Raw genomic sequence first — 24,774 nt, 5'->3', positions numbered from 1 at the left:
TCACTGCTGCTATGCAACCCAGCTCCCCTGTCCCCCCACGTGGGCATCTTTTCCCCTGTTAACAGGGAACTACTCATCTGCTGTCGGGCACTTTAGATTTGTTTGTACTTTCTAGAATTTTATATAAATGAAATCATACAGTCTGAACTCTTTTGTCTGGCTTCTTTCCCTCAGCAAAATCATTTTGAGATCCATCCATCTTTTGTACTTAGCAGTATTTCATCAGATGGCTGTGCCATAACTTACCCATTCACTTATTCATAGACATTTGAGCTGCTTCTACTTTTTGTCTATGACAAATAAAACTGCTATGAACATTCATGTATAAGTGTTTGCATGGACATGTGTTTTAATGCCTCGTGGGTAAATAGAAACCACCAAACTGTTTTCTCAAGATAGACACATCTTTTAAAAATGACGAGTATTGAATTATTCTGTCATACCCCAAATCAAAGTCTTACTATATTGACCCACAATTTCTGTATAAATATCAAGGCAGTTTAGCTAGAAAAGGATATTTTTCAAAAGGAAATGCTTAGAAAATAAAAACTAAGGTAAACTTTGGCATTGCTTGAATAAACTATATTTGTATCCCAGGGAGCTCATTGGTTAGCTCTCTCTGCCACGATAAACATTTCAACAATTGCATGGTTCTGAAATAGGATAGTGAAGTCAATTATTTCTTTCTCATTTTACAGACAATCCTCTGCTTGTTGTGAGGCCACCAGGTAAGTTTCTCTTCTTGACAAACTTGACATTCTAGTAATCAAGTTGGATAGTGAATATGAGATTGCTATGATTGCTCACAAGTAGAAATGCTAGACCATTTTTGCATTTTTATGATTTTCTGATAACTTCTTTGGTTTCCTTGCCCCCTTTATCCTGATCTAGGGAAAAGAATGGTCTGGAAATTTTTTTTATAGGACCCTAGCAGCCAATATCTGTAAAAGAAAACATTATGGGTTGGCCAATATCTATAAAATAGATAACTTTATTTACTTAATCCCTTTAAATATTTTAAATGGCTGAAAAGGTAGCAAAATGCACTAAATGTACAACAAATTTTTACTTTGTTTTCAAACAAACTGTGAAAGCCCTATTTCTTAAGTTCAAGACAGGTTTTGGGAGGGATGAGAACAGTGAGAGTCTATGCTGAGGGACTTCTGGAGGGGGCAGGTAGGATAGCATATCCCAAAAGATCAAATATGCCATTATATCTCATTTTCCTTGAAGTTTAAAGGCTTTTTCTTACTTCAAGAATCCCTTATAGAAATGCACATACTTTAAATATGTTCAGGTAAAAGGAGCTCCTCAGTTGTACTTCGGTGCCAAGAAAGAAGGGGAATGAGAGAAAGAGTGCCCACTGGGGAGGTGGGAAAAGCCCTGAGAGGAGGGAAAGGGCCAATGAATAAGTCAAATTCTCTGATACTTTGGGTGAGAATAAACATCGTGGAATCCCATGGTTGAGAGAGTGTGTCTTGTGTTGTCAAGGTGGTGAGCCCATCTGGATCCCATTTGCTTTCAAACATGACCCTAGCTACACCGACTGCCATGGCCGGCAGTATGTGAAGCGGACATGGTATAGAAAATTCGTGGGAGTTGTTCTTTGTAATTCACTGCGGTATAAGATCTACCTTAGCGACAATCTGAAAGGTAGGTCTTTGAGAATGGTGTGGTATGAGAAGGTATGGAAATTTTTTATTTTATCAGGTACTAATTTGACATTTATCAGGTACTAACTTGACATATTTTACCAGGTACTAACTTGACATAGCAAGTGCATCAGAATGTATTTGAGTTGTGGACCCATCATATCTCACTGTGGCTTGAACACAAATCAGTTTTTCAGGCTCTACTTTGGAGTTACTAGTTTTTACTTTGACACCCAGAAATACATATCTATAATTTTTTAAAATCCACTACATTTTATTTTTTTTAAAGATTTTATTTATTTATTTGACAGAGAGAGACACAGCGGGAGAGGGAACACAAGCAGGGGGAGTGGGAGAGGGAGAAGCAGGCTCCCAGCCAGGCAGAGAGCCCGATGCGGGGCTCGATCCCAGGATCCTGGGATCATGACCTGAGCCGAAGGCAGACGCTTAACGACTGAGCCACCCAGGCACCCCAAAAATCCACTACATTTTAGAAACGAGGCCCAAAATTCTGTTAGAAATGTAAGGGCCAATTTTCTTTGCCATTAATTCAATAATATTAGGTATGAGTGTAAGCTAGAAGCATTAAGGACCCCCCCCCAACTCCCGTCCTTGCCATTGCCATACCTTAATGAAGAAAAAATTTTAGATGGTGAAACATACCTCAATATTACTTGTTCTGTGTCTGAATAAAAATTACATTGTTTTCATTATGGTAGGGGATTGAAACAAAGAATACCACAAGCATCTTGAACTACTAACATTTCAAAATGCCGTTTCTACCCAGCTGGCTTTGATTCTGCCACCTACACAAATCTGTTTTTTATTTTTAAACTTGCACACTTTTAATTTTTTAGTACATACATTTTTAAAACTTTTCCTCAGCTGCTATAGGTTTTTTTTTCTTCCTAGTGGTGATCATTTAAAGACAATGTCAAAACAAATTCTTTCCTACCATTCTCCACTCTGGCAGTTTCTCAGTGTATATGCCTTTCCCAACACCTACTGTCTGTTTCTGCTCTTTCTTTTCTCTCCTATCATTGAGCTTGCGCTCCCCTGCATCAGAACTCCTGGCAGAAATTACACAGCCAGCTCCAGTGTCCCAGGGATGATAGAAACAACTGCCCTACTGTGCAGCTGTGGTTCAGGACCATGGACAGCAGCTCATGCACTGACAACGCACCCTACTTCTAGTTATGTATGAAAATAGGTTCTTCTATTTTTTTACAGATCTTCATGCCTTTTGTAATTATTTCATAATATATTCCTATCACAGTTTCAACTATCCCTTTTTTAAAACCAAGGAGTAGGGGCGCCTGGGTGGCTCAGTCGTTAAGCATCTGCCTTCGGCTCAGGTCACGATCCCAGGATTGAGCCCCACATAGGCTCCCTGCTCGGTGGAAAGCCTGCTTCTCCCTCTCCCACTCCCCCTGCTTGTGCTCCTGCTCTCACTGTCTCTCTCTCTCTGTCAAATAAATAAATAAAATCTTTAAAATAAATAAATAAAATAAATAAAACCAAGGAGTAAAAAGGCCTACCACTTATAAGCTGAAACTGCCTATAATATTAATAGTTTCCATTTATTGAGGACTTGTTAAGTATTTAGCATACATGATCTTGCTGAATTCTTACAACACTTTGACGTTGGTGCCATTATCACTATTTTTTCAACATGGAAAGTATGACACACCAAGTTTAAGTACCCAGTTCGAATGGTCTCCAAAGCTTGTGCAAAATCTTAAAACAGGTGTACATTTTTGACCAATCACTAACCCATGATATTCCCTTATGCAGACTCATTCTACAGCATTGGGGACAGCTGGGGAAGAGGTGAAGATCATTGCCAGTTTGTGGATTCACACCTTGATGGAAGAACAGGGCCTCAGTCCTATGTAGAAGCTCTCCCTACCATTCAAGGTAATTCAAACGAAGGCCTGATCATACTACCCTGAGGGTTGGGAGAGGAGAGCTAATATAAGGAGGAAGTCACTATAGCTCTCCCCTTTGTTTATCTTTTAAAGATAGTTGTTGGCAGCATTTTGGATCATATAAATAAGGAACCAACAAAATATTCCAGCCATGTGCTGGAATTGTGTGAACCTAGGAGAGGCAGGGATACAAAGAAATATAAGACCTTGTTCTTACACTCAGAAAAATCTCTGCTCCATTACTGGGAAGAGAAAATAGATATGTGAAAGGTAACTGGGAGTGAACAACTTAAAGTATAGATAATGATAGGAGTTATGTCACATAGTTGTCCTATTGTTAGGTAATTGTGCAGATTGTAGTCACTATCTGAGTTCGAGGAAGACAGGCTACTTGAGGCTGTCAAGAAAGAAGTGGAGTCTGGGCTGAGTCATTAAGAAACCTAGACATGCAGAGGATAGAGTCTTTTGGGCAGAGGACAACGTGAACATGGGTGCAGAGAAGGAAAGGTAAACAAACATACAAACCAACCATAGCTTATCATATACTTTAGGAGGTAACATAACAACTAGTTCATGATGGTATCACAGGGTGACAACATATACATTAATCTCAAAGGTTAACAACTTGCAGTATGCTACTAACTCCCTCAACTGCCAGAACAAAAAAACAAACAGAACAACTGAATGAAGTCCAACACTGTTTCCATTATGCACTCAACTCCTAGTGATCTGGCAATATCAAGACATGAGATGTCCTATCAACTTTTTTAATTTGGAAAAAAATTAACATAGGCTGGTAAACACAGATTACCTATTTTCAAAGAATTAAGGTAGAGTAAAATAGAACAGAAAAGTAATTGTATTAGTCAGAGTTCTCCAGAAAAACAGAACCAGAGAGAAAGAGAGATTGAGAGAGGTGTCTTAAGGAGTTGGCTCATATGATTATAGAGGCGGGCAAGTCCAAAATCTGCAGAGCAGGCCAGTAAGCTGGAGACCCAAGGAAGAGTCCGGGTTGCAATTTGAGTCTGAAGGCAGTCTACTGGCAGAATGCCCACTTTGTCAGGGAGGGTAATCTTTTCCTATGAGGTCCTTCAACTGATTGGATGAGGCCCACCCACATTATAGAGAGTAGCTTACTCTACTCAAAGTGTGATGATTTAAAGGTTAATCTCATCTAAAAATATTTTTCAGAAACATCTAGAATAATATTTGACCAAATATCTGGGTACCATAGCCTAGCCCCATTGACACATAAAACTAACCATCACAATCAGTATACCAAATATACCACATTTCTTAATTTTTTCAGGATCTTGCATTGACCCAAGGTTACTATGCATGATTTATATTTTACTGTGTTTTGTGACTGTGGTTTTGGTTCTGAGCAGAGGTGCTGCCTAGTCAGCATGCTCACTGATAGGATGGCGTGTATCCTTTCATCTGGCAAGAGTAAACAGGGCCAGAGAGGAGTTGCCAAAAATTTTTTTTGAACAGGTTGGGGCCTCCCTTTTACTTTAAGGGAGACCTGCTCAAAAATGCTATAGCATTCTTTCCTTTGAGAGATTTCCCTGAAGGATCTAAAAGCCTACCACAGACTTCAAGAATTAAACCAGGAGGCTTGAGGTTCTAGGCGACTCGCAAGGCCGTAAGTGCTGTGAGGAGCAGGTGGGGGTCTTTCTGACAGTTCTTTGCCCTGCAGGGAGTCTCCCTAGCGAGTGGCTCCAATGATTTTCTTTTGTGGAGAGAGAGAATTAGGGCACTAATGAACACGCTTTCCCATCTGTGTCACACACGTGTGGGGACTGGGTTATCCCCCCAAATCATGCCTGGGATAAACCCCAGGGATTATTGTGACCCCCCCCCCCCCCCAAAAATGGTAGTGTTTATTTGGAAGTAAAGTTTGTCGTAAGAACAGTTTATCAGAGGTCTTCTGTCTGAATGGAGGTTCTAGGGATGAGAATTTTTTCTGTTGCTTTTGAGCGCTTTTGATGCTACAATTGTAACACCAGTTCCAAGTGTGGGTTTTTCCCCCACACCAGTAGCAATTCTTGGACACCAGCTGGGTGTCCTACAATTGAAGTCTGTTCTGACACAATGTACCCAGAGGTGGCGTCAGATCGCACAGGTTAAGGGCTCAGTCCCACAAGACTGACACCCTCCCCCGACCAACTTCAAGTGCCCGTCACAAGTCCAGAGTGCCATCTGAGCATCTGACCTCTTGGCTACATGTTGGAGGTTCCTACTGCCCCCTTCTTGGGTTTGATTAATTTGCAAGAGCAGCTCACAGGACTCAGAGAAACATTTTACTTACTAGGCTACCTACCAGTTTATTATAAAAGTATACAATTTGGGGGATGCCGAATGGAAGAGATGCATAGGGCACAGTGTGGGGAAAGGACACAGAATGTCCGTGTCCTCTCTGGGAGCGCCACCCTCCCAGCATCTGCATATGTTCACCAGCCCAGAACTTTCAGAACCTGGTTCTTTTGGGTCTTTGTGGAGGCATGATTGAATAAATCATTGTCCCTTCATGATTGAACTCAATCTCCAGCCCCTTTCCCCTCTTCAGAGGCCAGTAGGTAGGACTGAAAGTCTCACCCTCTAATCCCATGGCGGGCCTCTCTGGTGAGTAGTTCCATCCATAGATGCTTCCTGAAAGTAATCCCATCATCATAAACTCAGGTATGTTAGGAATATTGAGATACTTTTACCACTCTTATCACTTAGGAAATCCTAGGGTTTTAGGAGTTGTGTGCCAGGAACAGGGATAAAGACCAAATATAGATTTCTTATTATCAATCACAGTATCACAGATGCATTTTCTTTCCCTCCCTTTCCATTTACCCTTCTAGGCTACTTCCGCCAGTATCGCCAGGAGCCGGTCAGCTTCGGCAACATTGGTTTTGGAACCCCCTACTACTACGTGGGCTGGTATGAGTGTGGGGTCTCCATTCCAGGGAAGTGGTAACCACGGGAAGATCATGCTGAGAGCTCACCCATCCGGCCGCCTTGACTAACTTGCACTAGGGACTGTGAGCAGGAAAAGATAGTGTCCCAAGCCCCATCGACCCTGGGTGCCGGCAAGGCCACGTGATGGACACTGGACATCGCAGGCATCTCTGGTCTGGAACGTGGTCCTACTTCTTGGCCTGGACTACACACAGAATTCAATGTTGCTGTTAACTTTGCTTCTCCACATGTTTTGATTATAATAGCACCTGCCAGAGACAGCAGAAACACACAGCTACAGGGGATGCCCACTGACTCACTGCAGTCTTCACACTTTATAGGCACAAAATTCAGACATGTCAGTGTCTCCAGGGAACAGCATAAACATGCTGGACTTGCTTCATGGAATGCTACATGCTTTCTCTTTTCTCACTGGACTCTTCTAAAAGTAGCCGAATTTAAGCTTCAGGTATCTCACTGTGCAGTAGAACTGAGTTACTAAAAACACCACCAAAGGAAATATATCCTACTTAAGATTTATCCCGTGGGCGTACCCACTGCTAGACCAAATGTATCAAATTATATTTGTAAATTCTCAATTTTGATATATATATATATGTATATAGGCATATACATATCCTCACTTGTCTGCAAGAACATTGATTAAAGTTGCTACATTTGTACTTGTTCACTAGATAAATGCGTGTGGGACTTTTTGGAGCAAAGGTGCTGTTAATGAACGTCTTTTAGAAGTGTCCAAAGGACCTGTGCTCTGCGTAATGAGAACAACAGAGTGAATGCTGCTGGACTTTGGGAATGACGGGGAGCTGGCAGTGACAGCAACTGAAACCAGTGACCTAGATGCAGACCGAGTGCTTTCTACCTAAGGAAACAATCTGTCCAGACCTGGGTGAAAACTACCACTTGCCCCTATGGGGACATGTCCAGTATGTTTTCAGAATAATCAAGACTTTAGATCCCAAATGATTTAAAAATCCAGTTTAAAAAAAAAAAATACTTTCCCCTTTCCTGCCTGAGTAGCTCCTCCTCAAAATATGAGCCTCTTATCCCTTTGGATGGCAACACGAGAACATTTATTTAAAGACCCATTATTCTAATTCTTTTTCAAACATGGTGGCCTTTCCGTGTGCTTGGCTATCCCGTGTCCTCAGGCAGCTCCGTGGCATGAAGGTTTTGTCTTCTTTCATAAAGGTTTCAGCACACGAGAAGTAGGGGGGTGGGGAAGGGAGCTAGAAGCGTACCCTTTTCTGGGGCCCCCAGGCCACTGTGGAATGATTTAGTGGCAGAATGCAGTCCAGCCTCCTGGAATTAATTCCTTTCAGTGCCAGCACTGTGTTGAGGGGCGACCTGATGTATCTGGTGGGTTCGAAGGTAAAACAAGGAAACTTGGCACGGTCCTTTCCATGAGGCCGTGAAAGCTGATGTTCTCCTTAGATTCCATGATCCCCTTTCCACAATAAACAGCAGTAAAGAAAATGCAGCATTCCGACAGCCTGGGAAGATACTAGAATTCCTTAGGGAGCAGATTAGATACCCAGTTCATATGTCACTCACAGTTCAGTTTGCAAAACAGGATGGGAACTTCTAAGTAGCTTTTAGGGCTCTCGTCCATGAAAAGGGGATTATTAAAAAAAAAAAAAGATGTCTAAAAACCTTATTTTTCACACAGATAACATTCAAACATACTTCACAATGCCGAGCAAAAGATATGGTCTTTAAATATAGTGACTTTTCCTGATAAACACATAAGTTGCTTCCCTCATTACTCCCACCCACCCCTCCGAACTTCTGTCTGGTTTCAGCCTCCATTCGCCTGCTATCAGAGACCAGAGAAAGATGCCAAAATGAGGCCCCTGTTGGGAGAGCACCAGCAGATTGCACATTTCCTGAAAGTGTCTCCTCGGGTATAAATAATTCATTAGCATGTACGAGAGAAGAACCATTTGGTCTGTTCCACAAGCTTGTCTTGGTGATGGGGTTCCCTTTGGAAGACACAGAGATCCAGATCAGCACTGAGAGGCAGGCACCCCACCCCCTTTGCGATTCACACCTAAAGGGAGCGTTCCTTGCCTCACCCCCAAAGGGGCGGATGCTCATGCCACATCCTAAAAGACATGGGTCCCTCGGAAGGAGTTTATGCTCACCTCACAGAAAGCCAAAGAAATTCCCTGGCATTCACTCATGCAATGACTTTCAAGCCCTGCCTACATCCTTAGACTGTAATTCATTCTGGAAATCTGAACTTCTATTAAAAATAAATGTTGACGGTTTTTTGATAGAAATTACCACAAACTCCAGATGACAGAGCAGCCAAAACAAAAAAGAAAACACTGAAGGTAAGCATAGGTAGGTGGTATTGTTACCAATATTCTGTCCAAACGAGGTTACATAACAGTCCAAATGAGTGCACAGTGGCTGCAACAAGTTTCTGGTTCCATGTCAGGTCTGGAGGCCATGTTCTAGAAATGCCATGAGTCTCAAAACCATTGCATATCAAGTTAGGAGGAAATTAATTTACTGATTCCCTAAAGAAGGCTTCATCTATTTCAAAGGCTCTGAGAAAGAAGAGCTTGCCAACTTTAGAGGTCAGAAGTAGGCACAAGTGGGAATTAAAGGAAAAGAACATTTGGCTCAATGTTTTTTTGTTGTTGTCTTTGTTTTAAAGATTTTTATTTCTTTATTTGAGAGAGAGCCCAAGTGGGGTAAGGAGCAGAGGGAGAAGCAGACTCCGCTGAGCAGGGAGCCCAATGCAGGACTTGATCCCGGGACTCCGGGATCATGACCTGAGCTGAAGGCAGATGCTTAACCAACTGAGCCACTCAGGCGTCCGAACATTTGGCTCAATGTGATGAAGTTTTAGACGAGTCCAATTAGCAGACGAGCCTTGTTGGAAAATAGCGCGATGTCCATTACTGAAAGGCCTCGAGTATACCTGGAAATGTCTAAACTTGCCATTGGAGGCCCCCACCTGTTTTTCTATGATCTGTGAGCTCAGAACAGTGTCTACACATTGAAAGAGTTGTAAACAGAGCAGACAGATGAGCAAAAAACCAGTAATATATGACAGAGACCATATTATGTAGTTTGCAAGACCTAAAATACTATCTCACCCTATAAGAAAAAGTTTGTGTCCCCACGGATTTGTTTTCTTGAGGTTGAAAGGAGGTTAAAGCATAGTCCTAATTTAAAAACTAGCACATCCTACTTAATAGATGTCTGTTCCGTTTTCTCTTACTTGAGTTATATATTTTTTTCTGACCATCTCTAGCGCCTAACGCCTGAATTCTCGGAGTGTTAGATCCTGGGTTCCCAATTTTCCTGTTTGACAAACCCTTTGTTTGTGCTGCAGTCTCAGGAGGCAACACACTCTTTGGGAGGCTTCATGCATATTTATTACCATCTGGTTAAAACATAATTTCCAGCTTTTACCAGATGAGTTTTGACTTATTTTCTCCCCTTTGACCCACTCAAGCCACATGTCCTGGTCAGTTCAGGGGGCTGGAGAATTTGGGAATGTGATGATGAATGGGGTTACAGTGGGGTTCCTCTCTCTGCATGGAAATCAGCTCTTAGTCACTATTACGAGGATTCTGCTGATAGAATCAATCAGGCCATCCTTGTGGAGCATCTTGCATATTGTGGATGCCTTAAAATCATCTCCTTGAAGTGTAACTATTTTGCAGGTGGAGATAAGAAGTGAGTTTAGAAAGTAAGAAGTCTTCCCAACCATCCATTTCCAACCATTCTCAGATCAGGCAGAGCTCAGTAAAATTGTATGAAACCACAGAGCCTACTTATTATGAACAGAGGTGTGATTTTAAATCTTAGTTGTAAGCTTATTAATGTACAAAATTTAAAAATCATAATGAGAGCCAAGCACACAAGGGTTTATGATAAAAGGGAAATAAAATTGATATAAAGTTGGAAGCTAATGAATTTAACACACACACAAATGCTTGGTCTAGATTGGGAAAACAATATTCTCGCAGGCAGAGATTATCTGATGGCCCAAAATAGAACTAACTCTAGAGCTAAATCAAGGGTTTGCGTAAGGTCGGACCACGCAGTCTCAGGACAGGAAATAATGTATGGGAGTTGCTGAGAGTGACAGGTTGGCGAGTAGTGGCTCTTGCCTCCTTTTCTCTCTGGTCTGTTCTCTCTCCTGCTTTCCATGCATGGCTGCATCCTCTTCCCTGTGGATGGCTTTCTCTAGACACATGATGCCCAAATGCCACCAGCCCCTAGACTTCACATAGGGCTGCTGTGTACAAGTGTCCATCTGCCGCCCTGTGTGCAATGATCTGTCTACAAAATCTTGTAACTCTGCTTCTCTCAACCAGCTCTCCACGTCTCTCAGTATCCAGTTCTAACCATCATGACAGGCTCTGATTGGATGTCTTGGGCAAGGGTCCACATCCTGATCCAATCAGCTGTTCCTATGTTGGGTTGTCACCTGGTGGAAACGAGGCTACCTATGCCTACCCCCTACACAGGGGCTGTTTACATGTGGAAAAAGATAATCACTGACATGTTAGGACAAATACACATAGGTGAATGAGAAATCAAATAAGAAAAAGGAGTCATTGTATTAGGCAACTGGTCATTTTAAAATTTCACTTAGGATATATTGAGGATTTCGTGTTTGTTCACTATGAGTACATTCATTTTGCTGTCTGAGATGCTCCAGAAAATTTTTAAATTTTGAACAGAAATAAGAGCAATACACAGTCTTTCTGAAGCTTTCTGTTACCAGGCCAGTGATGAAATGAATAACTGATGTTAACGTAGTCTAGCTGGACAAGATACAATGAGTTAGCCAGTGATAGAAAGTTCTTGGGGGGTGCCTGGGTGACTCGGTTGTGCGTCCAACTCTTGATTTCAGCTCAGGTCATGATCTCAGGGTCGTGGTCTCGAGCCATGCATTGGGCTCCGTGCTCAGAGGGCAGTCTACTTGAGATTCTCTCTCTCCCTCTGCCCCTCCCCCCTTCAAATAAATAAATAAATAAACCTTAAAAAAAAAAAAAAGAAGAGAAAGTTCTTGAAAGCCCTGGAGGTAACTGGCCCTGAACACTTATAAGGGCTGGAGGAGTTTACTCCAGGCTCTGGAGTAACAAAGGGATGCACTTTGTTCAGTGCTCTGAGATACCCAGCTTCTTCAGAGTCAAATCCTAGGTCTTTTCCACAGCCTCCAAGGTGTCCCATGATCTGGTCACCCCACTCCTGCCCCCAACATACCCACTGACACCAACGACCCTGCCATGACTCTGACCTGTCTCCTCCCCTCTCTGCTCCTACCTGCACAGAGTGGGCTCTAAATATCCATCAAATGAGTAAACATATGGCTAAGATATAGATGGGAATTGAAAAGACAAAGCTTTTCAATCCAAGATTCTCAATGAGCAAAACGTGCCCTTCCAGCCCACCAGTCTGTCTGGGATTCCCTCAGCAACCTGCAGTTTTCCACAAAGGTTTATCAGACTGTCTCCAGGGTCCTGACATCTACTCCCCATCATCACTCACCTACATCCTCCACTGCCCCTTATTCAGGAGACTCCTCACCTCTCAAGGCAGACAGAACCAGCAGGCGGAGGCACTGGTCTCCCACGAGGTTACAGCATGCCCATCCTATTGTTGAGATGCCCCCCAGACCCAGGCCCAGTGCCCCGATCTCTATGCTGTGGTGTCTCCCTCTTGTCTTGAAAGATTTTTCCCCAACATTCAGACATGATCTAGTCTTTCTCACCTTAAAATTTTTTTTTAATTTAAATTAAAAAAATGTTTTCCATCACCCCAGGTGCCCCCTCAGCTACTTCTTCACACTGTGCTTTGCTTTGAGCTGAGTCCCTGAATTAATCACCTGCACTCCAACCCCCAGCCCTCCACCTCATTCCCATGTATTTGTCTCACCACCACCATACCCAGGCTTCTGTGACCCACCTCACACTCAGCTTCCCCAGGCCCTGGTCTCTACGGTGGCTCAACCCAATGGAAACTGGTAAGTATTTTCCAGTTTTGAGGTGAGCTGCTCACCAGCTTGTCCTTCCTGAACTGTTCCATACATGGTTCTTCCTTTCCTGGCTCCAAAATGGCAGCCAAGTCTTCTTGGTTTTTGCTTAAGGGACTTCGGATAATACCAGAAGACAACTTTCTCCTCTGACTGTCTTTTCAAAAGTCCAAGCACATTAAAGAGATATGCAAGGGCAGGAGATGAATGATTTGAGAGTTACTGTAGAGAAGGAAACATTTCCCCCAAGATGGTGGGTAGATGCTAGATGGGCCGTGCAGGCCATTCCTACCCGTTTCCCTGGGGCTATGGTGGCGTGAGGATGACTATAGTAAGCCAGTAAAGCTGGAGCTGAGCTCATGGAGAAATTTTTATAAATTTCCCAAAGGGCTCACAGCTTTCTAGCTGACCCCCATCCCGAGCCCTCCCCCACTGACACACAGCAGGGAGCAAGAGCATGTTTGCCTTCAGCCATGCTGGCCTGGGAGTGAATGCAGAGTTAGTGACCAGTCATTCCTTCTCTCATTCATCCAGCTAATGTCAGTTAAATTCAAGATATGTGCCAGACTTTCCCCTAAGTAATGTGGCTACACACACAATCCCTGCCCTCACAGAGATTAAGATGTCAGGTGGTAAAAGTGAATGAATATAAATAAAGCAGATGATTGTGTCACAGGCAATTGGGGGGCCAGGGACAGGATGCTCAAATGCTCAGTTCTGGGACAGACCTAGGATACCATTTGGTGGGAGAGAAGGGAAGTGGGGTGTAGGAGGGAGCACCAGTAACAACTGAGCCTGGAGAGTTTCTACCTGGGCATATGGGATCTCAGACTTGATATGTATAAGTACAAATAAAATAATGCTCATTTCCTGGCCTTTGAACTCAGTAGGATTACCCTAATTCATTGTTCTTTTTTTTTAAGATTTTATTTATGTGTGTGTGTGTGAGAGAGAGAGAGAGAAAGAGGATGATCAGGGGGGAGGGAGAGGCAGACTTCCTGCTGAGCAGGGGACCCTGAGATCAAGACCTGAGTGGAAGGTAGATGCTTAACCTACTGAGCCACTGAGGCAATCCCTAGTTGATTATGTTGCTATAACATTAACACCACAATAAGAGAGTCTAGATCATGTCCCAACCAAGGGGCTACTGACCTCAGTCCAAACCCACCCACCCAACTAGTCACCCATCTTCAAGCCCAGATATCACCAGGGAAGAGGGGAGGGACAGCAAGGCTTTTTCTTCCAGAGACCAGAGAGCTAGATTTCATTTCTCCTTTCAGACACTGACTAGGTACTTATTTTATGTTTGGGTGACTGAAGGCTCTTTTGTCATTTTCCCAACACAAAGGGTATCTCCCCTTCAACAGAGAGATCAATTGATGTCCATCTTTTTTTGGAAACTTAAACTTGCCATACCTCTCCACTGCCCACTGAGTTATGAGTGTCATGAAGGCAGAGGCCATGTCTGCTATTGCATTTACTTTCATGTCCTGGCATCACACACAGAGCCTGGCCCGTAGCAGGTGTTCAATAAGTAAGTCTTCAGTGAAAGAATGAATGAGCAAATGAATAACTGAATGCATTCTCTGTTGCTCTCCTCTGATTGCATTTCTTCTAGGTGTGCTGCTTCTTTCAATATACTGGCTCTGTTCAGCTTTTTTCAAAGGACAGAGAATTTGAGACCAGGATCATTATCTCAAGAAAGTTCCACTAGCATGGAGAAATTCCTCCAGTGTCTCCAGTTAGTATCTCCTCCAAGTCTTCAGCTAGACTATTTCCAGTTCTGTGACAATGTTTTTCATTTATGCAATTTTTTCCCTTTGGAAATTGGAGACCTGATACCTGAGATACATTATATACCATTGTAACATAGAACCTAGAATATAATTAGTCTTGGTGACTCAAGGCTATTATGCTTCCTTTCTTTTTGCCAAGAAGCAGGGGAACTGCAATTAGGAGCAAGAAAAAATGAGCAGAGGAGGAAGCTCCATGCAAATAGCAGCCCCCCAAAATCTCCTCCTAACCTAGTCTTCCAGAAGGCCAGTTGACACTAGGTATTGGGAGTGTCTACATTGAAGCTAGGTCTCAGACTAGGGAAGGAATGGCTAGAAAGGATTCTAAAGATGGGTCTCTATACTGATTGCTTGTCTTTCCACTCCTCCCCTGACCTGTTTTCATGCCTTTGCAGTCCACTTGTACTGGACAGGCCAGGACTCTTCAAATCACCTGCAAGTTACACTTCCACCTGCTGTCTTTCTCTGAGAAAAGAAGCTTTGTGAAGGAGCTGTCCTGCCCAAGTCTCATGGAACAAAAATGGTGTTGGAATTAGAGGGTGCCTGTAGGGACCCTCAAATGTATCCATCAGATTATCCCTTTAGGGAGATGATAGATGATAGATAGATGATGATAGATAGATAGATAGATAGATAGATAGATAGATAGATAGATAGATAGACAGAGATAGATAGATAGAGATAGATGATAGAGAGAGAGAGAGATAATAGACAGATATAAAGGGAGTAAAGCCCACCATGACTTCAATAGTGACACCAAGAGGGAGGCTTAGACAGCAAGAGACACATGGGAAGAGCTAAGCTATTTGGTCCAGGATGTTTGCTCACAATTTTCTATCCTTGCTCTCCACAACCTTAGTCAGACCTTTTCCAAGATGATACAGCCTTCAAAGCAGACATAGACTTATACATATTTCATCAGTTAAGCAAACATTTATTACTGACTAACTTGTATAAGCCACAGTGATGGTGGATCAGCATCTCAACAGTGAACAGATGTCACATTCAAATTAGAATCATTTAAGAGGTTGAAAAAGGGGACTGGTTATGTAGATGCGGGTGGAGACCCCACGAAATACTTTATCAGGATTCACTGTGACTGCCCCTGAGCCTGGAGAGCCAGAGGAAAGAATGACTAGCAGATCCAGAGTGAGGGTCTCATAGAGAAGTCCAGTTTTAGAGAAGCATGACCTCAGTCAAGGGACCATGCCTGGTTTCCTCCTTTTCCCTTCCTTCTTCTTCCTATTTCCTGCCAGCTCCCCATCACCCAAACCCATCTGGAAGCCAGGTGGTAAGGAGGCTGGCTGATGAGGTTGAAGCAGGTCGCCTCTGCTGTAGACAGCAGGGTGAAGGAAGCATGCACCACACCTGGGAATTGATAACTCATTTTTCACAGTCATTAGTTACACTTAGCACATTATGATATCATTAGCAAAAATGAGTAAGGGCAATTTTTAGAGCACTTGTTTAAATAGAAAGGGACTTCAAACTCCCTCCTCTTCCTGGAGCTGGTGGAGACTTCACAGGGCATTTCACCTAAATCATTATAGAGTTGAAACTGAGACCCTGAAACTTGAAATAACCTGCCAAAGCCACATACCGAGTCATGGGTCCCACTCTTCTCCCTGGCAGGTGTGACAATATGAGCACTATTGAGTGCTGAGAGGCTACCACTCAGTTTCTTCTGAACCATGACAGACAGCTAATCAGTCAAGGCGGTTTTACCTCAACAACCGGCATTTGACCAGAGCGTCACTGTCAACGTCTATTTCTCGGCATTTCTCTGGTTGAACAGTGCCAGCAGTCAAGTTCAAACCTGCTTGCCATCTTGCATTGTAAATGTCTCTTCGTTTGGATTCTTGGCAAGAACTAATCTTCTGCATGGAGCACTGGGTGTTATACGAAAACAATGAATTGTGGATCACTACATCAAAAACGAATGATGTATTGTATGGTGACTAACATAACATAATAAAATAAAATTTAAAAAAAGGAACTAATCTACTCTCAAGGCTCCCTGATTTGTGGTCAGAACTGAGGGGAAATGATTGTTTGAATCAAATCAGTGTTTTCTACCCAGCAGGGTCCAGTTTGGGGGTTTAGTTGACAAATCTGGCTTCTTTCAGCACTAAGTCCTCATTTAGTTCAATTTATCAAGGATTTGTTCACAAGCTTCTGCTATGTAGTCAGAACTGTGCTAGCTGCCACTGAGACCAAAGGGAGAGAGGTGTGTTTGTTGCTCTCAAAGATTTAGTCAAATTTAAGGAAAAAAGCATCCATTCCACTCTTCCTGTGGCTGGGTTAACCCTGGCATTACTTCTGGTCACTTTTCCAGTCCGCCTCCTGTGACGTCAGATTCAGAGGAGCTTTGCGTCCCTTCTATCCCTGCCTCAGTATGGAGCCAGGGCATTGTCTTCACTGCTCTCCCACTTGGCTCTATACAGGCATGGCATACAGACCATCTGCACCCTACAAGACCTTAATAAGCCCCATCCCACTACCACCTCCTTGAAGGTTTGGAAATTTATGGATTTGCCTCAGTTGAAAAAGTAGGGGAAGTTGATGGTGAGTTGCAAGATGGATCTTGAAGGTTCTATATGGGAGATAGTCCTGCTCTAGAAGTCTGAGGTTCATTCAGGAATGAGCATGTGTGGGTGCAGAGTCCCTGGCATTACACTTCACTTTGACACAGGATTTCATGGGCTTCAACTTCAGACTTAGGGCAATGTTGGGAGAGTGGGTGAATCTGACTTGTGCCCTCAGCATGTGATGATGTTTAGAAGCAATGTGTTGATCCATCCCTTCTTTGATTCAACAAACTTTCAAAGGCAATATGTGCCAGGGGATATGGATGAATGTACATATACATGTACGTATATACACATATATATACGTATACATACAATGTAGGTCTATACATAGCTCCTCTCCATCTCAGAGTTCACAGTCTACACTAAAACAAAACTTGAAAAGCTGGACTTCTTTAAAAGATTGGGAAAATTGCACCTAAATTCTAAATACTTTGTGTTTATTTGTATCTCTCTGCTGTCATCTCGATTGTTCTGTTCTATGTGAAGCACAGCTGCTTTGAGACTCTAAATTCTATTTACAGCATTTTTTGGGTTACCTTGTTTTATAGGAAATATTTATTTGGTGACCAGCGTTCTGTTCTGTTTTTGATACTGAATTGGAAAATGCTGTTTCCCCACTGGGAATGCTCTAGTTAATGAGAAACAAATGGTGGTCTGAAAGGTACAAAACTTGTTGACCAGTCCAGAAGATTTTCTTGGTATTTATATAGGATTTTATCTGTAGTCAGGGTATATCTGAGTTAACTGGCAATTATTGAGTTGTAAAATAAATTGTATGATTGTATATAGATTGGTTCACAGTCAAAATACAAGGTATAGATTATTAATGCATCCATACACACATCCATAATAGTCAATTTCAGTAAGTCCTTACCAAGTGCCAAGGACTCTTCCAAATACAGATTCATTCCTTGTTTGTTTTTATTATTATTTTTTATTTTTTGGTTTTTAAATCATTTTGAGGTATGATTGACAAACAAACAAAAAACCCGCATATAATTAATGTATAGAACTCCGTGAGTTTGGAGATAGTATATACTCGAGTTTTTTCTATGGGGTTGTACGAGTTCTTTATATATTTTAGATATTAATCCCTTATCAGATATATGATTTACAAATACCTTCTCAATTTGGTAGGTTGTTGCTGCTGTTTTTTTTTTACACACACACAGAGAGAGAGCACAAGCAGGGGGAGCGGGAGAGGGAGAAGCAGGCTCTCCACTGAGCAGGGAGCCAGATGTAGGGCTCAATCCCAGGACCCTGGGATCATGACCCGAGCCAAAGGCAGACACTTAACTGACTGAGCCACCCAGGTGCCCCAATATTGCATTCTTTTATTATTATTTTAATATCTCTATGGTAGTGGTGTCCTCTCATTCATTTCTAACATGAGTAATTTTTGCTTTCTCTTTCTCTTGCTTAGTCTGTCTGGATATTTATTAATTTGATTGATATTTTTAAAGGAATAGCTTTTGGAGACTTCCAGGGAAAATGGTGGAGTAGGAGGATCCTCACCTCATCCCAAGGATTCACCTCTAAAACACCCACATCAGTCTAAATAACCAAGAAAATGACCAAAAGACTGGCAGAACAGACTCCCCACAGATAAATGTAAAGAAGGGGTGACATTGAAGAGGGTAGGAAGGGTGGAGACACAGTTGACACGACTAAAAGGACCCACAGGATTGTCTGTGGGAGGGAGGGAAGGATGCCTCTGATGTGGAGACAGGAGAGGAGCAGACCCCACAACAGGCACCCCAAGCATGAGGAACCTGCATTGGAAAAATGAATCCCCATAACATTTGGCTTTGAAAACTTAAAATCACTGGGGTTTAACACCTAGAACTTTAAAAGTCAGTGGGCTCAGTTCTAGGAGAGCCAGAGGAGAATAGGAAACTGAGTTCCCTCCTTTAAGAACTAGCCCGAAAAGCAGCCCATGGAGATGTAGCATACAAGCAGCTATTTGAAAAATGCCTGAGGTATATAGGAGGGAGATTTGTTTACTAATCTCAGAGCATGTGCTGGAGGGTCATGATCTTTGGGGGACTTCTCTAAGAACAAAAGACTGACAGGTGCCATTTCCCTTCCCTGTGCTCCAGCCTAGATAACTGGACATCTGCAGGAAACAGTGCATCACTCCACCTAGCTAACAGTGTGCCCTGTCCCCACACTCTTCTGTGGTCCTGCCCCCTCCAACACACCCTTGGCAGGAGTCCACTCAAATCGGCCCCACAAGCATGGCAGTGTGCCAGCAGCTCCAACAGGAGTCAGCACCACCCCAAAGTGATTCCTGCCAAGGGGAGAAGGAAAGAAAATCATACACATCAGTTCATCTGTGGCTCCAGTAGTTGGCTGGGGGCTGACATCTGGTCTGAGGGCAGGCTCCACCCACCAATAAAAGCTTCTCAGGGGGACAATATAGGAAGAGCACCCTTCAGCTACCACAGTTTTGACAAATGCCTGGTCTGACTCAACTCAAGCCTCAGGTGGCCCCAGACTGGCCAGCTAACAACCCAGGGACCAAACCCTGGCTACAACAGGCAAAGAGAGTCATTGCAGATGGCTGGATTAAAGACAAAAGAGGCTCAGCCACAAAAGGGCACATGCAACACACGTAGGAGACACCCCTGAAGCACCGGGTTCTGGTGAACAGGAGACATTGCATTACAGGCCACTACAGAACCTCTTCTTCATAAGGCCAGTATTTTCTAGAACAAGAGACATGACTGACTTTCCTAATACATAGAAACAGATGCAGAGAGTTAGAAAAAAATGAGGACACAGAGTAATATGTCCCAAATGAAAGAACAGGACAAAATCACAGTGAAAGCCCTAAGTGAAATGTAGATAAGTAATATGCCTGATAAAGATTTAAAGTAATGGTCATAAAGATACTCACTGGACTGGAGAAAAGAATGGAGGACCTCAGTGAGACCCTCAACAAAGAGATAGAAAACATAAAAAAGAACCAATTAGAGATGAAGAACTCAATAACTGAAATTAAAAATATACCAAATGGAAGAAATAGTAGACTAGAGGAAGCAGAAGAACAGATCAGTGATCTGGAGGACAGAATAATGGAAAACAATCAAGCTGAACAGGGGAGAGCAAAAAGAAAAATAAAAAATGAAAATAGGTAAGGGAACTCAGCAACATTCATCAAGCATAATAACACTCACATTACAGGTATACCAGAAGAAGAGAGAAAAAAGGGGATAGAAAATTTATTTGAAGAAGTAGCAGCTGAAAACTTTGCAGATCTGGGGAAAGAAACAGAAATCCAAATCTAGGAGGCAGGGATAGACCCCCAAAATCAGCCCAAGAGGTCCACAATAACACATAGTAATTAAGATGGCAAAATGCAGTGATAAAGAGAGAATCTTAAAAGCAACAATAGAAAGGAAAACAGTTACATCAAAGGGAAACCCCATAAGGCTATCAGCTGATTTTTCAGCAGAAACTTTGTGGCCAGAACAGGGTGGCATGATATATTCAAAGTGCTAAAAGAAAAAAACCTGCAACCAAGAATACTCTAACCAGAAATGCTATCATTCAGAATAGAAGGAGAGATAAAAAATTTCTTAGACAAACAAAAGTTAAAGGAATTCATCACCACTAAACAGTCCTATAAGAAATGTTAAAGGGGACTTTCTGAGTGGAAAGGAAAGATTATAATTACGAGTAAGAAAAGTAGGAAGCACAAAAGCAGTAAAATTAAGTATATCTATTAAAATCAGTCAAGGGAGGGGCGCCTGGGTGGTTCAGTAGGCTAAACATCTGCCTTCCACTCAGCTCATGATCTCAGGGTCCTGGGATTGAGCCCCAAGTCAGGCTCTCTGCTCAGTGGGGAGTCTGCTTCTTTCTTTCCCTCTTCCCCTCCCCATGTTCGTGCTCTCTCTCTCTCAAATAAATAAATAAAATCTTTTTAAAAAAACCATTCAAGTGATTCACAAAATAAAAGGAAGTAAAGTATGACATCATATACCTAAAACGTGAGGAGAGGAGTAAAGAATGGACTCAAACTTAAGTGACCATCAACTTAATATAGACTGCTATATGCAGAAGATGTTATATACAAACCTAATGTAACCACAAATCAAAACCCAGTAATAGATATGCAAAAAATAAAGAAAAAAGAATCCAAGTATATCATGAAAGAAAGCCAGCAAACCATGAGAGAAGAGAGCAAGAGAAGAAAAGTACAAAGAACTACACAAAAGCAACCATAAAACGTACAAAATGGCAATAAGTACACAACTATCAATAATTACTTTTAATGTAAATGGACTAAACACCCCATAATCAAAAGACATTGGGTGATGAAATGTGTTAAAAAACAAGACCCATGTATATGCTGCCTAAAATAGAAGGTTTTTTTTTATAAAGGTGATGAATTCCTTTAACTTTTGTTTGTCTAAGAAATTTTTTATCTCTCCTTCTATTCTCATTTCAGACCTATTTTTTTTTTTATCTCTCCTTCTATTCTCATTTCAGACCTAAAGACACATGCAGATTGAAAGTGAAGGGATGGAAAAGTATTTGTCATGCCAATGGAAGTGAAAAGAGAGCCAAGGTAGCAATATTTATGTCAGACAAAATAGGTTTTAAAATAGACTGTAACGGGCGCCTGGGTGGCTCAGTTGGTTAAGCGACTGCCTTCGGCTCAGGTCATGATCCCAGGGTCCTGGGATCGAGTCCCACATCAGTCTCCCGGCTCAGCGGGGAGCCTGCTTCTCCCTCTGACCCTCTCCTCTCTCATGCTGTTTCTCTCTCGCTCGCTCTCTAATAAATAAATAAATAAAATCTCTAAAAAAAATAGACTGTAACAAGAGACAAAGAAGGACACTACATAATGATAAAGGGAACAATTCACCAAGAATATATAACAATTATTAATATTTATTGACCCGACATGGGAACACCCAAATACATAAAGCAGATAATAACAAGCATAAAGAAAGTAATTGATAGCAGTACCATAATAGTGGGGGACTTTAACATCCCACTTAATAATGGATAGATCATCCAGATAGAAAACCAACAAGGAAATAGTGGCTTTGAAAGACACATTGGACCAGATAGATCTAACAGATATATTCAGAGCGTTCCATCCAAAAAAATCAGAACACACATTCTTTTCAAGTGCACCACAGAACATTCTCAGAATAGATCACAAATTAGGGCACAAAATAGGTCTCAACAAGTTCAAAAAGACTGAAGTCATACCATGTATCTTTTCTGATCACAATGCTATGAAACTAGAAACCAACCACAAGAAAAAATACTGGAAAGAACACAAATACATAGAGGTTAAATAACATGCTACTCAGCAATGAATTAGTTAACCAATAAATCAAAGAAGAAATCCAAAAATGCATGGAGACAAATGAAAGTGAAAACACAATGGCCCAAAAACTTCAGGATGCAGCAAAAGCTGTTCAAAGAGGGAACTTTATAGCAATACAGGCCCAGTTCAAGAAGCAAGAAAAATCTCAAATAAACAACCTAACATTACACCTAAAGGAGCTAGAAAAAGAAGGAAAACCCAAAACTAGTAGAAGGAAGGAAATAGTAAAGGTTAGACAGAAATAAATGAAATAGAAACTAAAAAACAACAGAACAGATCAATGAAACCAGGAACTGGTTCTTTCAAAAGATCAACAAAGTTGATATACTTTTACCCAGACTCATAAAGAGAGAGAGAGAGAGAGAGGACTCAAATAAAGTCAGAAACGAAGGAGGAGAAATAACAACCAATGCTACAGAAATACAAAGGATTATAAGATAATATTATGAAAAATTATATGCCAACAAAGTGGACAACCTAGAAGAAATGGACAAATTCCTGGAAACATATAACTTCCCAAAACTGAATCAGAAAGAAATAGAAAATTTGAATGGACCAATTACCAGCAAGGACATTAAATCAGTAATCAAAAACTCCCAACAAACAAAAGTCCAAGACCAGATGGCTTCACAGGTGATTCTACCAAACATTTACAGAAGAGTTAACACCTATTCTTTCAAACTATTCCAAAAAATCGAAGAGGAAGGAAAACTTCCAAACTCATTCTATGAGGCCAGCATTAACCTGATACCAAAACCAGATAAAGACACCACATAACAAGAGAACTACAGGCCAATATCTCTGATGAGCATAGATGCAAAAATCCTCAACAAAATATTAGCAAGCCAAATCCAAAATACATTAAAAAAATCAGTCACCATGATCAAGAGGGATCTATGCATGGGATGCAAGTGTGGTTTGATATTTGCAAATCCATCAACGTGATACATCACATCAACAAGAGAAAGGATAAAAACCATATGATCATTTCAATAGATGCAGAAAAAGCTTTTGACAAAGTACAACATTGATTCATGATAAAAACCTTCAACAAAGTAGGCTTAGAGGGAACATATTTCAACATAATAAAAGCCAAATATGAAAAACCCAGAGCTAATATCATCCTTAATGGGGGAAAATTGAGAGCCCCTAAGATCAGGAAAAAGACAAGGATGTCCACTCTCACCACTTCTATTCAACATAGTACCGGAAGTCCTAGCCACAGCAATCAGACAAGAAAAAGAAATAAAAGGTATCCAAATTGGTAAGCATCCAAATTGGTAAGGAAGAAGTAAAACTTTCATTATTTGCAGATGACATGATACTATATATAGAAAACACTAAAGACTCCACCAAATACTACTAGAACTGATAAATGAATTCAGTAGGGTCACAGGATACAAAAACAATATACAAAAATCTATTCCATTTCTATACACCAATAATGAACTATCAGAAAGAGAAATTAAGAAAACAGTCCCATTTACAATTACATCAAAAATAATAAAATATCTAGGAATAAACTTAACCAAGGAGGTGAAAGATCTGTAGTCTGAAAACTATAAGACACTGATGAAAGAAATTGAAGATGACAGAAACAAATGGAAAGATATTCCATGCTCATGGATTTGGAGAACAAATATTGTTAAAATGTCCATACCACCCAAAGTAATCTACAGATTTAATGCAATCCTTATCAAAATACCAACAACATTTTTCACAGAACTAGAACAAATAATCCTAAAATTTGTATGGAAACCACAAAAGACCCCAAATTGGCAAAGCAATCTTGAAAAAAAAGAACAAAACTACAAGTATCACAATCCCAGATTTCAAGATATATTTCAAACCTCTCGTAATCAAAAGTGTGGTACTGGAACAAAATTAGACACATAGATCAATAGAACAGAATAGAGAGCTCAGACATAAACCCATGAGGATATGTTCAATTAATCTTTGACAAAGGAGGCAAGAATATGCAATGGGAAAAAGACATCTCTTCAACAAATTGTTTCAGGAAAACTGGAGAGTTACATATGAAAGAATGAAACCGAACCACTTTCTTGCACCATACATGAAAAGTAAACTCAAAATGGATTAAGGACTTAAATGTGAGATCTGAACCCATAAAAATCCTAGAAGAGAGCACAGTCAGTAATTTCTCTGACATTGGCTGCGGCAACATTTTTCTACATATGTCTCCTGAAGCAAGGGAAACAAAAGCAAAAATGAATTATTGAGATTACATCAAAATAAAAACCTTCTGCTCAGCAAAGGAAACAATCAACAAAACTAAAAGACAACCTATTGAATGGGAGAAGATATTTGCAGATGACATATCTGATAAAGGGTTGTATCCAAAATATATAAAGAATTTATACAGCTCAACACCAAAACACAAATAATCCAATTAAGAAATGGGCAGAAGACGTGAACAGACATTTCTCCAAAGAAGACATCCAGATGGTCAACAGACACATGAAAAGATG

At 41.3% G+C, this 24,774-nt stretch overlaps 1 protein-coding gene across 1 annotated transcript in view; it reads left to right on the top strand.

The window, feature by feature from the left end:
• The window catches only part of FNDC1 (fibronectin type III domain containing 1), a 102,294-nt gene extending 95,205 nt beyond the window's left edge, over nucleotides 1-7,089 (top strand). The window contains 4 exon segments of the mRNA XM_021693192.2: nucleotides 699-728; nucleotides 1,492-1,653; nucleotides 3,447-3,569; nucleotides 6,433-7,089. Coding sequence (XP_021548867.2) covers nucleotides 699-728; nucleotides 1,492-1,653; nucleotides 3,447-3,569; nucleotides 6,433-6,548 — 431 coding nt within the window. The 3' untranslated portion in view covers nucleotides 6,549-7,089.
• Nucleotides 7,090-24,774: the final 17,685 nt, after the last annotated feature.

This window comes from Neomonachus schauinslandi, chromosome 8, assembly GCF_002201575.2.
Source record: "Neomonachus schauinslandi chromosome 8, ASM220157v2, whole genome shotgun sequence".
NCBI lineage: Eukaryota > Metazoa > Chordata > Mammalia > Carnivora > Phocidae > Neomonachus > Neomonachus schauinslandi.
This window is presented reverse-complemented; position numbering and strand designations above follow the sequence as displayed.